The sequence below is a fragment of the Tiliqua scincoides genome, chromosome 5 (assembly GCF_035046505.1).
Source record: "Tiliqua scincoides isolate rTilSci1 chromosome 5, rTilSci1.hap2, whole genome shotgun sequence".
Lineage (NCBI taxonomy): Eukaryota > Metazoa > Chordata > Lepidosauria > Squamata > Scincidae > Tiliqua > Tiliqua scincoides.
In genome coordinates this window covers 38,553,787-38,571,067 of record NC_089825.1, presented here as the reverse complement: position 1 = coordinate 38,571,067, position 17,281 = coordinate 38,553,787, and the positions used below count along the sequence as shown (strand labels likewise).

Here is a 17,281-nt window from a genome sequence, read left to right as displayed (position 1 = left end):
TTCCACTACTAAAATCCAGTTTCCATTTACCTAGTCATTGTGACAGTATTAAAATGCTAAAACTGGGACTATTTTGTTATACTGTGTATAGTGAATGTATTGTTCTGTGTCTGTGAAAATGTGCTTTAAATTATATTTTCCTATATTTTATTGGGGACAAAGTTGAATAAGTTTGAAAAGTCACAAAAGGTTTGTTTTAGAACTGAGTGCCACAAAGAGCATCAAAATTTCTTTCAATAAAAGCTGCTTATAAATGTTAATTAAATCACATTTAATAAATTGCCTCAGACCCAAAACACTGAATGTTTCATTATTTTTTAGCACTCTGATCTGCAAAAGTCATGTCATAGTAGATTCAGATTATACAGCAGTTTCTCAGTATAACATACAAAACTAACAAGTGGGAAAGCAGGAGTATTATCTTACAGGTGCCAAAAAATATTTTTGCAAGAACAGGCCATAAGAACAGCCCCGCTGGATAAGGCCATAGGCCATCTAGGCCAGCTTCCTGTATCTCAGTGACCCACCAAATGCCTCAGGGAGCACACAAGACAACAACAGACCTGCATCCTGGTGCCCTCCCTTGCATCTGGCATCCTGACATAGCCCATTTCTAAAATCAAGAGGTTGCACTTACACATCATGGCTTGTAACCCGTAATGGATTTCGCCTCCAAAAACTTGTCCAATCCCCTCTGCATCCAAGCAAGATGCCATCACCACATGCTGTGGCAAGGAGTTCCACAAACCAACTACACGCTGAGTAAAGAAAAATTTTCTTGTCTGTCCTAACTCTCCCAACACTCAATTTTTGTGCATGTCCCCTGGTTTTGGTGTTGTGTGAGAGAGTAAAGAGCATCTCTCTACCCACTTTGTCCATCCCCTGCATAATTTTGTATGTCTCAATCATGTACCCCCTCAGGCACCACTTTTCTAGGCTGAAGAAGCCCAAACACTATAGCCTTTCCTTATAAGGAAGGTGCCCCAGCCCAGTAATCATCTTAGTTACTCTCTTTTGCACTCTCCATTTCAACTATGTCCTTTGTGAGATGTGGTGACCAGAACTGGACACAATACTCCAGGTACTGTACTGTGGCCTTACCATTGATTTGTACAACGGCATTATAATATTAGCAGTTTTGTTCTCATTACCTTTTCTAATGATCCCAAGCATAGAATTGGCCTTCTTTACTGCCGCCGCACATTGGGTTGACACTTTCATTGACCTGTCTACCACCACCCCAAGATCTCTCTCCTGATCTGTCACACTCGGAACCCATTAGCCTACATGGAGGAGGTTTTGATTTTTTGCCCCAATGTGCATGACCTTACACTTACACTGAAATGCATCTGCCATTTTGCTGCCCATTCTGCCAATTTAGAAAGATCCTTCTGGAGCTCCTCATAATCGCTTCTGGTCTTTACCACTCAGAAAAGCTTGGTGTCATCTGCAAACTTAGCCACCTTGCTGCTCAACCCTGTCTCCAGGTCATTTATGAACAGGTTGAAAAGCACCGGTCCCAGGACAGATTCTTGGGGCACACCACTTTTCACCTCTCTCCATTGTGAAAATTATCCATTGACACCCACTCTGTTTCCCGGTCTTCAACTAGTTCCCAATCCATGAGAGGACCTGCCCTCTAATTCCCTGACTGTGGAGTTTTCTCAGTAGCCTTTGGTGAGGGACCATGTTGAACACCTTCTGAAAGTCCAGATATACAATGTCCATGGGTCCATCTAGGCTGGACCCTGAGTTTTCTACATAATCCATAGGGCTTAAAATTAAGAAACACACACAAGGTACTCCCCATAAGCCGATGACTAGCACACAGTGAATTAATTTATCATACTATAAAGACCAAAAGTTAATTGAACTAATAATCTATTTTGAAACTTAAGATAATGGTTTTTAGAGATCAAGCATGCACCATGCAATCTGTTCAAGGCAGCCATCTAACCAAGAGCCCAATCCTGAGCTCTTAGCTCTGGTCCACCGGCGATGCTGAGTGTCACAACATGCCATAAGGCACATCTGCAGCCCTCAGTGTCTGTCCAGCATCCGTGTTAGCTCAGCCCCAGTGGACTGCTGCTGCTCTGTGGCCACCCGAACCACTGGGCAGTGGAGAGGTAGATGGGGGAAGGATGAGGGGGAAATTCATGCTAGAGGGGCAAAGAGGGAAGGAGAAAATGCTAGCCCATGGCCTGCTTCTGCTTGCTTAAGTGACAGTGTTACACTTGTACTGATCTAAAAAACAAAAAGGACTGAATTTTAGAGGAAAAGGAAGTATCAATTTGATACAGGAAAACTACACATTAACCCATTTTTGCCCAACCCACAGGTGTACACATTCGGTCATTGTTGCATATATGCAATGTTGAGCAGAAACGGCTTTGAAGCAACGTGAAAGAATAAAGCCATGGTAAATTACAGGAGTTTGGCTCCAAAGATCCTATGGTAGGAGCAGATGGCAATTTCCCCATCTGCAACTCCTCACTGTCATGCTCCCCAAAACCTACACTGGAGGGACTCAGAAACAAGTTATTGAGCCAGTCAAAATGAAACTCACAAACAAAAAGCTGGGGGGGGGGAGAGGAGTAATACACCCACACAGGTTTTTTTTTTAGTTTTTGATTTTAATTGACTATTGTACAACAGATGAAAAGTGAATAATTTTACCCAAAGGGATCAAATTACAACAGATTTATTCTTTAAAAATATAGTGTTTTAGATATACACTGCAAGTCCAATGGGAAAGAAATGTGCAAAGAATACAGTTTATTCTAAAACGCTTAGTCCCTATCAACATAACTTGCTATACGATGGAGAAGCTACTTACACATGGTAGAAATCTGCAGAAAGCCAATGGTAGCAATATTTTACAGTTACTTTCCAACAGCACTAAATGCAGAAAGTCAACAAATTACAAGCATTTGTGACATTTAAAAGAAATAACGTTTATCTGAAAGTGAGTGTTGTCATAAGGGTGTTTATGGAACTACACTTCTGACATAGATGTAAAAAACTATACTTTAATTGGATAAATTATATAACTTTCCGAATCAAACAATTACATGAAGGAATACACACAAGATTACTGAGAAACCCCATTTTATTAAGGAATGAGAAATTTTAATTAATCATATTTTAATAAGCACAAGCAGAAGCAAAATCATGTCATTCTGTAAAACGCACCACAACCTACTGGACTTCTGAGGTTTCTGAACAGGTCTGTGCATTTCCAGTATTCTTATACATTTTGTTAGCAAGGGAATAAATATTGACAGACATTACAGCTTTGGGTATATGCTAGATCAAGGAAGGCTAACCCAACACTTGCTAGCAAGCCAAAGGTTTACTCTGAATCAACTGCACTGCAGAGCACTGTGTGCTAAAAGTCGCTTTTAAATAAGAAGCTTACATCAAGTTATGAGAGTTGCATTCTCCTGGCTTACAGAACTCACTCATTCAAGTCTTGTCTAAACTAAACTGCACAAGATACCCCAAGCTAGTCAAAATTTAAAACATTCTGATCAAAGTGTGTTTGGACATGCCTTTCAAAGCCTTGCTGGTCATAGTCAGGAGGAAACTGTTCATTGCACATAGGACACACCTTCCAGTGACTCTCGACATGTTCTTCAAACTTGGACTGATCATAGTTTGGAGGAAACATCACTTCGCAAAGTGGACACTTCTTGATGTGCACAAAACTTGGAATACATAAGAGAAAAAAGCATTCAAGATTATAAAATTGGGACCAGTCTGATCTTCCATAACCAGTACAGGTGCAGCCTATTTATCCACGGATTTTTTTTATCTGCGGATTTGTCTCAACACGAATGGGATGGGGTGCTGAAAGTCACACACATCTTTGCCTCCTTTGCCCTGCGCTGGCTCTGTTTCCAGGCAGCCCAAAACACTGCAAAAAGGCTACGCCTTACCCAGGCAGGGAAACAGCCCTGGAAGAGGTTCCCCTTGCGAAGGGACAGTAAGACTCCTGGAGCCCCTGAGGCAGCAGGGAGGCTGAACAGGGGGGGGGGGCAAAAAACCTCTGTAGCCAGCACACGTGCAGCAAGGTGGAGTGCTCTCTCTCGCTCTCTCACTCACACACACACACACGGCAGGGGTGCTAGTAATAGAGGGGATTGCTTTAAAAAAACTCACCCCCCCCCCATGAGATGGTGCAGGCAATCACCAACACAAGCAAGCCTTCCCAGCAAGCAAAGCATGAGATTTAGGCTACAACCCTCTCCACACTTTCCTGGGAGCAAGCCCCACTGACTACAATGGGGCTTACTTCTGAATAGAAATGCATAGGGTTGGACTCTTAGAAGCTCAGCATCCCACCTGTGAAAGAAGCGGGGACAGCTGGCAACAGGGACGGCTGAGGACGGAGGGGACTGATAACAGCTGCCTTAGTTTCCTTCCATCTGGAAGTGTCAAGCTGCAGCGTATTTGCTTAACTATGGAATTTAGCACAACGCGTTTTTTGTTAATTTATCTGCACTAACGCAGATAAATAGGCTCCACTTGTAATCTGAATGAGACTTGGGCTACAATCCTAAACCTATCTGCATGGGAGTAAGTCTCACTGAACTTAAAGGGGCTGCTTCTTATACTGTTGGTAAGGCAGAGCCCCTGGTCTTCTAGGACAGCAGTCTCCAAATATGAACTGCTACATTGCAAGATTACTGTCTGAGCACGGCGGTGGCAAAGGCTTTTCATTCCATGCCAGTCTCATGCTGGACAGCCGCTTCTGCTGCCCATTGCCCCAGCAGGCTCTGTGCCCTGATTTCTAGGCAGAAGCAGTTGACCAGCATGATTTTCTGCAAAGATCAGCAGCAAAAAGGGGAGGCTGTGGAACACAACAAAAGGCCCCCGCCACGCCCAGACAAAGGTAGATCTACCTAACAGTTTTGTCATCCCATTCTCACAGCAAATCAAAACATAGGATGTGGTGGGGTGGGCATGTTGTATTTCCTCCAGATAAAATGGCTATGATCCAAAAGGCTGTTAAGAGTGATTGTAAAGGGCTTATACTATCCCAATGGAATTTGGCTTTTCTGAGAATAGCCATTTCCCAAATGTAACACTGAAAGTTGGGAGGAAATCTTCAGAAACAAATTTCCAAGTAATAGCAAAAAACACACAAAATAGTACTGAAGCTACTTTCAAATACAAAAAGGCCACCTTACCTGGAATCAAAACAAAACCCGGTTCCACGTTCACGTAAGTGAAGGTTTGGTGGATCTGGAGCAGATGGCGCACTTGCCTCATCATCCTGTAAACAATATTCTGGATTGTGATTTGCTTCCAAAGTTACTTGTCTCGTTTCATTTTTTACTTGAACCATCCCCCATGCTTTAAAAAATGTACTTATATATAAATTAAGCATGTACAATAACAACTAGCTCTGTAGTGCCAACACATTTTTAGCCACCAATCCTGACAAAGACCTCCTCACAAAGATCCCCTCAATGGTACCCAGAGACCAGACCCAGTGAAAACTGGGCAAAACAAGATGTAGAGTGCCAGATTACATGCCAAAATAGCATTCTGTCAAGTAGTGAAGTTAAAGCAGAACAGAATGTACGAGGGTCGCCCAGAAAGTAATGCACCACATTTTTTTTCTCGGCCTACAGTAATGGTACGAATGCGAAACTTTAGATATACATTATTTGAATTTTCAGGAGTGCGCACACAAATTTTTGGTTTCTTCAGACAGATAGCGTAGCTGCAGCAGTGTTTCGAAATGGCGTCTGTAAGTGAAGTACGTTACAAGCAGCGTGTCGTCATTGAATTTCTCGCTGCGGAGAAAGAAACTGTTGGGAACATTCACAAACGTTTGTGTACAGTTTATGGAGAATCTGCAGTTGACAGAAGTACGGTTTTGTCGCTGGGCACAGAGGGTGAGGCCATTAGAAGGCGGTTTGGCAGAGCTCCAAGATTTGCAGCGTTCGGGGCGGCCATCCACGGCTGTCACACCTGACAAGACGCAGCTTGCTGATGTGCTCATTCGCGAGGACCGACGCATAACGACTAGGCAGTTGGCGCTGAAGCTGTCAATCAGCAAAGGAAGTGTGGATGCAATCATCCGTGCTCTTGATTACTCAAAAGTGTGTGCACGATGGGTTCCGCGCTGTCTTACGGTGGACCACAAACCTCTCAGAAAAAACATTTCTTCTGAGTTGCTGAAACATTTTGAAGATGAGGGGGAAGCATTCTTGTCCAGGATTGTGACAGGTAATGAAACCTGGGTTCACTATTTTGAGCCCAAAACAAAACGACAGTCAATGGAATGGCGTCATCCTCAACCTCCACAGAAGAAAAAATTCAAAGCAACTGCTTCCGCTGGTAAGGTCATGATCACTGTGTTTTGGGACTGTGAGGGCATCATACTCATTGATGTGATGCCAAGAGGCAGCACCATTAATTCTGAAGCTTATGTGAAGACATTAACCAAACTCAAGAAGCACTTCCAGCGACTTTGGCGCCATAACAACCCAGGTGAATGTTTGATTCAACATGATAACGCTCGGCCTCACACAAGTTTGAGGACTTTGGAACACATCACTAAACAGGGTTGGACTGTGTTACCCCATCCACCCTACAGCCCTGACCTAGCTCCCTCAGACTTCCACTGGTTTGGGCCATTAAAGGATGCCATTCGCGGAAGACATTTTGAGGATGACGAAGAGGTGATTCGCACAGTGCAGAAATGGCTTTGTGACCAGAACAAGGAGTGGTACCTACAGGGCATACATGCCCTTGTGTCTCGCTGGAGGAAGGCCATAGAACTGGATGGAGATTACATGCAAAAATAGGGAGTGTAGAAGAAACATCATTCTTTCTTGTGTGTAAGTTTCAATAAATAATTGTTGAAGAAAAAAATGTGGTGCATTACTTTCTGGGCGACCCTCATAAAATTAAACTGCTGAAAAAAAACAACCTGCAAGAAACACAGGAGGGAGAAATTTAGACAGAAGGCCCAGCAGTTACGATTTTTGAATGAGCCAGATGTGCTACGACTGCCAACTAGGCATGTCACACATGGCAACGTGCACTCAGGTCCATCAGCTAAATTGTCCTGTTTGGTCGCTTCCTCTCATCATCACAGTCAGTTGTGTTCTCTTTTCATGAGCACTAACAGGACATAAGTAATTGAAGCTGGCAACGATGAAACTCATCATACTTATGGATAGTCAGGCCATTACAAACTGTATAATATTTATTCTAATTATCAAGTAATTTCAGATTTCAGCAAATTGTCCTGGATATGCAAGTGTTCCAGGAGCATCAGGGCTGCCAAAGGATTTTAAATTTACATTTCCACACTGGCCACTACCAGATACTCAGTTGGCAGTTGGATTGTTGTTCTAACAGTTAAAGACAGACAGCTTTATTCAATTTATTTTGGACAGCTCATTCTACTAGATCAGGGGTGTCCAAAGTTTTTGGTAGGAGGGCCACATCAGCTGTCTGACACTGTGTCGGGGGCCAAGGAAAAAAAGAATTAATTTACATTTAAAATTTGGATAAATTTACATAAATGAATATATTAAAGACGAACTTATATGAATGAATGAAGGCCTTGCACAAAGCAAGGCTGGCCTTTCCTTTGCTGCCGCTACTGCATCACAGACGTGAAACAGCAAGAAGTGGAGGGAGCCCTCATCCCACACTCATGTGAGAGGTCAAACAGTCACCCTCATGCTGCGAGCAGTTGCGTCGGGCCAGTGCGGGCTCTAACAAATCTCTGGAGGGCCAGAGGCTCATTGGAGACTGGGGGCTTCCTGAGGGCCGCATTGAGAGGCTTCGAGGGCCACATGCGGCCCCAGGGCCAGGGTTTGGGCACCCCTGTACTAAATGCATGAAAATGCAACAAGGGGCATTTCTCACCCTGCTTTGAGCCTTCCTTGCTTACTCTGAAAGGGTCTCAGCCAAGGACTGCAGTGCACCAGCATCTGGACCCGTGCAAGGAAATTAGCATCTATTAATTCTTCTGAATACTCTTTCCTGGGAACAGCTAAGTGATTCTCATTTGACAAGCAGAAAAGTATGAAGATAACATGTTCGAAATTTCCATTTGATGTAAGACAAGAAAAATTTTCTGCAAACAGGCACACACTTGCCCAAAGTTGGTTCCCATTTAAGCATATTAGGCTCCTTCTACCTCATTACAAAACCTAAGCTGTGTCAGCAAATGAGCACAAGACTTGAGCTCTGTTCCTCTCAGGTTTGAGAGAGGGCAAAGCACATAGATTAGAAAGAACACTCTGCTAATTAAACTGCAGCAGATGACTCAAGAGTAGAAGGGCTTGTCATCTGTAATGTCTGTGCCAAGAATGATCAGATTAAATATGCAAAATGTGAAGTAAAGGTAGGCAAATGCACTAAGCCCATACTGAAGACCTTAAATAGGCCGCAAAAGTTCTGACAGCTTCCCTAATTATTCACAGTAATGGACTCAGGGGGCAAAAGGCAGGCGGAAGAGATACATTTTTCCCCATTATGGTACTCAGCACCAGGGCTAAAATCATGCCTGTCTGAACACTGAACAGTTTCCGCAAAGGTTAATAGCAATTAAATGCGGCAAACTAGACTAAATGAGAAGCAGGTCATGATACCACTATACTTGCAAAGAGCACCAGGACTTTATAAAGGAATGTCTCTTATTAAAATGTTTCTTAAAATTAAAGGGTGCAAAGAAACTGTGTCATACAGTTAACAGTATAGCTCACCATATTTTATCATCTACCCCAACTTATTACAACTTTATATTTATCACACAGTACATGAGCAAGAAACCACCACCACCACCAATTCAGATGGCAAATATTTAAAGACATTAACTCATAACCTGCTTACATGAATGATTAAAATTGATATTTTACAATATCAGGGCAGATATTAATATTTGGTATTTTGTCCACATATCCTGTTTTATCTAGTTTAACATCTTCAGTAACAAAGATTAGCTGACCAACCTTACTGATGTAGTAATGCTCTTCCTGACACACAATATCTACACCTATTTCTTCCATTTTCATTTATAGTAAGTGTCCATATTGTGGTTAACATATAGCTTTCCAATTAGTAAACCATCTTAGCACAGTCATTCCCCATCCACCTAGAACTGGGGTCAGCAACCTGTGTTTTTGGAGCCGCACGCAGCTCTTTCAGCCTTCTGGTGTGGCTCCCAAGAGGCGCTGGAAGCGGGGCGCCTTCCCTGCCGCCGCCCAGCCAGCCCATTCCCGAGGGCGCCTCTCTCCGGCGCGATGTGCTGCAGGCGCTGGTTGCTGGTGAGTGCGGGGCGCCGACCTCGCCCACAGCAGTCATCGCAGTCTCTCCTCGGTGAGAGCCCGCACAGTCACAGCCCAGGTTTGAGGGGCAGGTGGGAGCCCCTTCTCCCTCCCCTCAGACGAAGCGCGAGAGATGGTCCCCGCTGGCTGGCTGCCTGCCTGCCGGTGTCTTGGGCCTCCCTGGGCGCAAGGGGAGCCCTGTCCTTTTCAGTGGGGCTCACTACTCAGCGCCCACAAAGCCCCTTTTCTGCCCCTCCTCCTCCCCCCTTGGGACCTTAGGGAGGCTCCAGAGTCCAGGATGGACAGAACAGTCACATCCCCCTGAAGACTACAAGTCCCATCATGCAATGCAGCCAATCTTTAACTGCTTCATGGCTGGGGAGGCTTTTGCGATGCTCCCGTTTCCTGCTGAACCAGATCTTGTGCGTTCCCCCCTCCCATTGACATGTGTGATGGCAGCAGCAGCAGAATCACTACCGTGAAGGGAGGAGGGATGTCGGTGGCTGGCTCGGAAATGTGCTATTCAGCATTGCACATCTCTACCGAGAGAGCAGAGCTGGGAAGTGGGGTGGTGGTGGAAGACTGAAGAGGGCTCTGTTAGGATCCTGCGTGAAAAGATGAGGGAGAGCGAGGGAGGGAGGGGAGGTTGATGCAAACATGGGGCATTTTCTGGGCACACAGAGCCTCCCACCGGAGACCTTATGCTTAAGGATCAAACTTGGGGAGTGTGTGTGTGGGGGGAGGATGGGGTGGGTGTACACACTGCGAATGTGGACATGCGTGTACATGATTGGGATGATGTGCTGATGATGCCTGGGAAGGGAGAAAGAGGATCCCACAGAATCTGGTCAAGGGGGGTCTGGGGAAGAGGAAGGGGGGATGGAAGGAAGGGGAAGAGGCTATAAAAACTTCTGCATCCATCCTAGCAGTCTCTCTCTTCACCCTCCCCATTCTATTAAAGTAGGGATATATATGAGAGAGAGAGAGACTGTTTGCAAATGGTTGTGGCCAGGAAGAAGAGAGAAACCCCCCCCCCCGACCAGGCGTCTGAAAACACAGGACAAGAATGTATGACAAAACTAACTAAAAGCTACAAGTGGGGGCTACATTATAAAAATGGGACCTATAAGAGCATAAAGGTAAAAAAAAACTATATATGCAGTGTTATCTTCATTTTAGATGTCAAAAGGGTTTTGTGGCTCCCAAGGTTTTCTTTTCTCTGGAAAACAGGCACAAATGGCTCTTTGAATGTTTAAGGTTGCCGATCCCTGACCTAGAAGTTTCCACACACCTATTCCTAACTAAATAGCTGCGCATACAAATGGGTTCTCCACACACATTTCTGACAAGAGTCAGCAGTAAGCAAGCAGAGCCCAAACAGATCACCGTTGATGGCATCAACTCAGGTGACAGGACGGAACTATGGGCACTGAACAGACGATCTGACAGGGCTGGAGATGCATACATCAGGAGGGTGGGTACTGGCTCTAAACTACAAAGGAGGATTTTATACAGTGCAAACCTCACTTGTGCCATGAATTATCTCTATGTGGCCTTAAAGTAAGCCATCCCCTCTCAGTCTCAGTCTCCCATCTGCAGTATGGGAATACTGCTTACATTACAGGTTTGTTGCAAGGACAACAATACAGCAAGATAATGCACGTGAAGTACTTTGCACAATTGAAAAACTATAAAATGTTGAGTATCAGTTTCAACAACTAGCTAGGGCTAGAATTTGCTCTGTTTCCATTGAATATTAAAAAGCTGCCTTTGCAGAGGCTTCCTAAAAGAAAAACGATGCTAAATGAAAATTTACCATGTACAGAAATACAAACGAGATCCTCATGACCTGAAACTTACATTGCTATCTTCAGGGTCTTCTAACCCATCAGGTCTACTAAGGTTGCGAGCAGGCTGGCTGCACACTACAGTGTCTTCAAGTCCCCAGGAGGGCGCTCTAACAGGTGGTCTCTGGATCTCATCAGGGTAAAATGCACCATCTGCTCCGTCTGCAAGCACAATCAGGAGATGAGCACTGGCTTATGTAAGCTTAAAGGATATTGAGAAAAATATACAAAATATTCCAGCAAAACCTTATCAACCAAATGTTTAACAAGTAAAATATACAAACTTTGACAAAATGTAAATGAATAACTGCCTGTACAAAAATGCCCCTGGTTTTAGACATTTCCTTCCAACATAATGTAATCTTATAAACCAAAATCAAACATTGCTGGTTTCAGTTGCAAAATGAATACCACTGCATATTTCCCTGTGGAATTTTTCAATATTTTCCAACCTCTTGTTTCCTGGGTTGTATAAGGGTTTCCATACTGCAAAACCGGTAGCCTCGTTGGCACAGCAGGAACCTGTCCATCATCCTCAGCATTGAGAACTGGATTGAGAAAATATAATGCTTGCTGCGAAATCTGTCCTTCAGTTATTCTTTCTGCTTGATTTTCTGGTCTCCTTCCAAGAGGCTACAGAAAAGTTTAAAAATAATGGTGACATAGGCAGAAATCAGTCATTTGTAGATGTGTTGCTTGGCATTCCATTCTACTGCCGATTGCAAAGGATTTTAAAAGATTTCAGATATTTTACCTGTCATATTAGAATCGTTTTTACCCCTTAAGTCAACTGAACAGTTGGTCTACAACTGAAAAATTTTGTATTTGCCATTTGAGTGGTACTCATTAAACAGAGCCAATTATCCGCTTCTACTGCAAAATGATATTGAGCAGATACAAACTCCTGGTATATGCCAGCCACTTAAAATTAGATCAAGTTCAACAAGTGCCATCCACAAGTGGACACTACAGGCTTGTCTCATAATAAATGTTTCACAGTTGGATTAGACACACAGCATTCATTGTATATGAAATGTGCTTCCAGATCTGTAAATTTAAAATGGCAAACACACCCGCTACGATTTGTCCATACTAATGATTCTGAATGACTGCCTGATCAAATCCTGATTACTAAACAATGATCTGAGTATGGAGAGTGGTAGAACACTGACACTAGACGACGTGCACATGATAGGAGAATGGAATGAGAGGAACCCACCAAAGTGTGAGTCCTAAAGATTCCACCTGAAGATCCAAATAGCACAGAATTAGGAAAACATGCTTCCTTTGAAATAAAATGGTACATAAGTAGCTGTCTTTTTGCATGTAGGTATCAAAAAAGGCACAGCAATGATCTCATGTATGCATCAGCATGACCATGCAAGCCCACTTTCCCTTCCAACCACAATTTTTAGACACCTTTGTCAGCCTCGTCAGGTCAATCAAATGATGTGCTGTTTCAGAGGACATCTGGAACCTACAGGCAGTTTCTGTTAGCCATTTGTTTTTCTGCTGTTTGCACTTTGTGTCATACTCTATTTTCACATGCATCTGAATTTTAAATTTAGTAACTGGGTTTAAAGGCGGGATATAAATATCACAATCAAGAAATTCAGTAGAGTGTGGATTATCAATGATTGGGGCATTAGGGTCAAATACTGCACATTTGCTGTTCTGGCAGAGTTCAAAAGTTGGAAGCTACCATTATTGTAAAATTAGGAGGAAATTAATTTAGGGTTCAATCCAAAGAAAGTTTAAAATGCTCACATTTCCTTGAAGTAGCTAGAACTAGCATAATTCTTTGGACGTAACATCTAACTCAGTGGTTCTCAAACTGGGCTGTCGTGACAGCCAGAGAGACCTGGCCTCTGCACCCTTATGGGGCAGGGAAGGGGAAGGCAGTGACATGATTGCCAGAATTGTGTCGCTGTCGAGGGGTGCAAAGGCTTGTTGAGCCTTTCCAGAGGCTAGAGCAGGCTCCCAGGGGTGTGGAAAGCCCTGTGCCAGCCTCCACAGAGCCACTGTATGAGCAGGCATGCATTCAATGAGGATTAAATAACTTAACAAGTTTGAAACAGCTAGAAGTGTAAGTTCTTGGTATTTTCTGTCAGATGTCATTTATAAACAAGTGCTGGTCACAAAGTGGAACATGAAACGCTATACTGTAGGTGCTCTGTATCTGCAGGGAATCCATTCCTGGACCACCCCACCAATTTGTGTGGATAATTAAATCCGCAAAGAGCCCAGAGGGCTTCCACACACCTCAGAACACTTCCTGGGCACAACCAGAAGACAAAGAGTCAACTTTGTCAAATCCATGGGCACCAAACCCATGGAGAAGGGGGGCCCAAATGTATATTGTACTTTGTTTAACCCTTTAAGTGAGGTCTTTAAATAGCAAGTCTGCATTATCACAATTCTTGGAATCAAGTGTAAAATTAGTTTCCTATAGCTTTATCAAAATCCTGTGTTTATTTAGGTTCATTAAAGAATTGTACTGCATGTGCTATACTGCAATTGTAGTGCATCATTTTTATGAAAATAATGCATTTGTAGCATTCAAAAATTCCTTTGTTGGAAAAGCAGTAACAAGGAGCTAGAAACAACTCAACATCAAAATCTATGCATTTAAGAGATGCTTGGGAAACATTTGTTTAATTTTTTTAAAAAACAATTTTCCAGTCACTGTAACCTTTTAAGGAATTTCTTAAAAGTCTTGAGTTGGGAAACGAAACAGCTGTGCTGCATCTTCTTTTGAATGCTATTCCTTATTTTTCTTGTTTATTACACTCAACTAGGTCTATCAAGGTATTAAATTTAAACAAAACAATTTGGCTCTGGGGTGACTCCCAAGTAGCAGCTATCTGATTGTGGCTGAGTTGCTTTAGTGACTGGAGCCAAACACAAGGCAATGGAATTCTGCAGTGCTGGCAACTTTCCAGAGCCCAATGAAGCTAACTGAAGTTGTAGAACAGAATTCCGCTGGCCACAAGATTTTCAATCACCAGAGCATCGCAATCCCGTTCATGTGGCACTTGCCTTTCATTCAGTCACTCAACACCCACTCACAACTAGCAAATACTTTGGACGAGAGTGGCTTTCTAAACATTGAAAAGGACAGGCAGCCTTGTCTGTACTGGATCCTTGCTAACTAATCTTTATATATAGCAGGGTTAATGTTTCATTTTTCAGAAGTTTTGGATAAACAAATGATAGAGGCTGCTGCTTGCTTTTCTACCCACTGGAATGTTCTCTCCTCTTGTTTGAGAGATCAAGGAGGACTTCAAGGTTTCTTCCGCCCCACACTGTGTAGAGAATGTAAACTCTCAGAGTGTAGGGAACTCACACTAATCAGCCTATTTACACAACAGAAGAATTATTGTAACAGATTAAACAAAATTTTAACAGATTTAATAGTACTCAGTGGTTTTAAAACTTCAGATTCTAGCAAAATACAGAATCTATGGGTCCCTTTGGGGAGAAGGGCGGGATAGAAATAAAGTTTTATTATTATTTTATTATTACAGCTTATTTTAAAAACTCATCACAATTGAATTATACACGTTTGGTACGGGAAATACAATTTTTGTACTTTCTATAACAGGCGTGTCCAAACTTTTTGGCAGGAGGGCCACATAATCTGACACTGTGTCGGGGGGCCGGGAAAGAAAAGAATTAATTTACATTTCAAATTTGAATAAATTTACATAAATGAATATATTAGAGATTGAATTTATATGAATGAATGAAGGTCTTGCAATAGTTCAAGGCCTATAAAAGGCCTTGCACAAAGCAAGGCTGGCCCTTCCTTTGCTACTACTTCTGCATCACAGACGTGAGACAACAAGCAGCGGAGGGAGCCCTCGTCCCACAGCTCACATGAGAGGTCAAACAGTTGGCCATCACACTGAGAGCAGCTGCGTCTGGCAAGTACGGGCTCCAGCAAGTCTCTGGAGGGCCAGAGCTCATTCATGACTGGAGTCTCCCTGCAGGCCAGATCGGGAGTCCAAGGGCCGCAAGTGGCCCCAGGGCTGGGGTTTGGGCATCCCTGCTCTATAACATAGGAAACACAGTTAACAATTGCATGGCCTTTCTCAAAAAGTGCAGCAAAGTGGCAAAACAGCAAAGTGGCTTTGTTGCCCAGCACTTCCAAGTATTTCTGTGAATGCATGTTACTCAGGTTTATCTCTGAAAGATTTCTAATGGTACACTTCCTCTCTAAGTACATATTGTGGTGTATAAGCAGGGCTTTGGCAGTTGAAGCAAAGTCCTTTGCACTGTAACAGCTCCAAGTGGAATCTAATGGAACATAATACATTTTATTTCGGTAGCTCATTAATAGGAATCATTTCATCAGTACCTTCTCACTGCTAAGGATTCCCAAATGGGATGTCAGCTCACTTATTTGTCTGTCTTTTTCTGCCAACTGAACCTATTTAAAACACAAGTTCAAACCAGTCACATTAGTGAATGCCAATTAGTTATCTGCAAATAGGTGCACTTCAAAACATCAAATCATTGAGCATAAACATGTTCAGAGAGTATTTAACTTATACACTCATTCAGAAGACAAACACACAAGTTTTTTTCCAGTTTAACCATGTGCATGTCACAGCATTAATATTACAGTTCTGCTGATGGAAAACTATGCCTCTTGTGCAAACAGCAACAGTAAATGAATTCTTCCAAAATAGGGTTCAAGAGTATATAGCAGTGGTTCTCATACATTTAGCACTGGGACCCACTTTTTCAGAATGAGACTCTGTCAGGACCCACCGGAAGAGATACCATGACTGGAAGTGACATCATCAAGCAGGAAAATTTTAGCAATCCGAGGCTGCAATCCTACCCACACTTACCCAGGAGTAAGTCCCATTGACCATTGTTAAAAGAATATACATAGCAGCTTTTTAAAAGTATATTTCTGTAACATTTCCCCAAATGCAGTCACATATCATGGCAGCATCAAATATACTAAAAATAAAATATTGAAATGGATGGGGACCCACCTGAAATTGGCTCGCAACCCACCTAGTGGGTCCCGACCCAGTTTGAGAAACACTGGTATATAGCAAACATCACCATCAAGAAACCGAATGACGGCAGAGAAAAAATGGCATTAAGAAAGTCATTCTGTCAACTGCTTACCCTAGTATGGCTGAAATAAAATTACCACTGCTCAAACACAATGACTACAACTGGAAAACAGGTCAAGTTCTGAGCACAGAAGCTCAGCATGGAACAATCCACAAATTCATCTCTACTCTAAGTTAGCATGGGCATGAAAAAGTAAAAGGATTCAGCTAAGATTCAGCTAAGAATGCCAATACCCAGTAGAAATTTCCATATATTTCCCAGTTCCATAAAGTAAATTAATGCCCAAACAAGAAAAGACCGATTTCCAATCAACTTATATAATATGTTGATGTATTTTAACATAAACCTAACTTGAATAGTAGCTGATTTAGTTTATTATTCAACTCACCAAATACTGGTCTTCTACTGTAGCCAGCTGTTGCTTCACACTCTCACTAATTTTCACTTGCTCCTTCCATTTCAGCTCTAACTTGGCCAATTCATCAGCATAAACACCACACTTCAATTTCTCATCCTATAGATAACATTTGAAATTGTTAATGTTTTAAAAAATTATTGGTTTTTTAAGGTTATTTCAGTTACAATGGAACTGCTCCTTTTTGACTTCCTTGTTCATAATCTAAGGAGTCTGGAGCCAGTTTTATTGGCCCAGCAAAAGAATCAAAACAATAAAACAATCTTCCAGTGTGATTTAGTACATTTCTTTGCAATTCTTTTGACCCATCCCTCCTTGCAAAGTAGCCCCCCTTTCGACATCATAAATTTACTCCACGAAGCACTGCAACTATCCCATACACCATTCGTCCATGAATCCAAAGGCTACACCCATTGAGGCTACACCTACAATGAGCAAAAGAATCACTTATGACCTAGAATGCTAAGCCAACTCCAGAGGAACTAGCAAATCAGAGCAGCAAGTTCAGCAGACATGCAACTTTTGTTAAATAGCACAAAATCAGGACTTATTTTTATGCAAATGTAACTGGAGCACCCACTTGGAGAAATCCAGCATTTCTCCTAGTTTCAGATTCTTGTTTC

The 17,281-nt window shown here is 42.6% G+C and overlaps 1 protein-coding gene across 2 annotated transcripts in view; it reads right to left on the bottom strand.

Annotated features, from left to right (window-relative positions):
* Positions 1–2,685: 2,685 nt before the first annotated feature.
* The window catches only part of TAX1BP1 (Tax1 binding protein 1), a 41,538-nt gene continuing 26,942 nt past the window's right edge, over positions 2,686–17,281 (bottom strand). For both annotated transcript variants that reach the window (XM_066628613.1, XM_066628614.1), the window contains 6 exons: positions 16,632–16,757; positions 15,507–15,578; positions 11,599–11,779; positions 11,160–11,308; positions 5,193–5,278; positions 2,686–3,707 (listed from right to left, as the gene is read on the bottom strand). In XM_066628613.1, the coding sequence (XP_066484710.1) occupies positions 3,506–3,707; positions 5,193–5,278; positions 11,160–11,308; positions 11,599–11,779; positions 15,507–15,578; positions 16,632–16,757 (816 nt within the window). In that variant the 3' untranslated portion in view covers positions 2,686–3,505. The remainder of the gene's footprint in view (positions 3,708–5,192; positions 5,279–11,159; positions 11,309–11,598; positions 11,780–15,506; positions 15,579–16,631; positions 16,758–17,281) is intronic.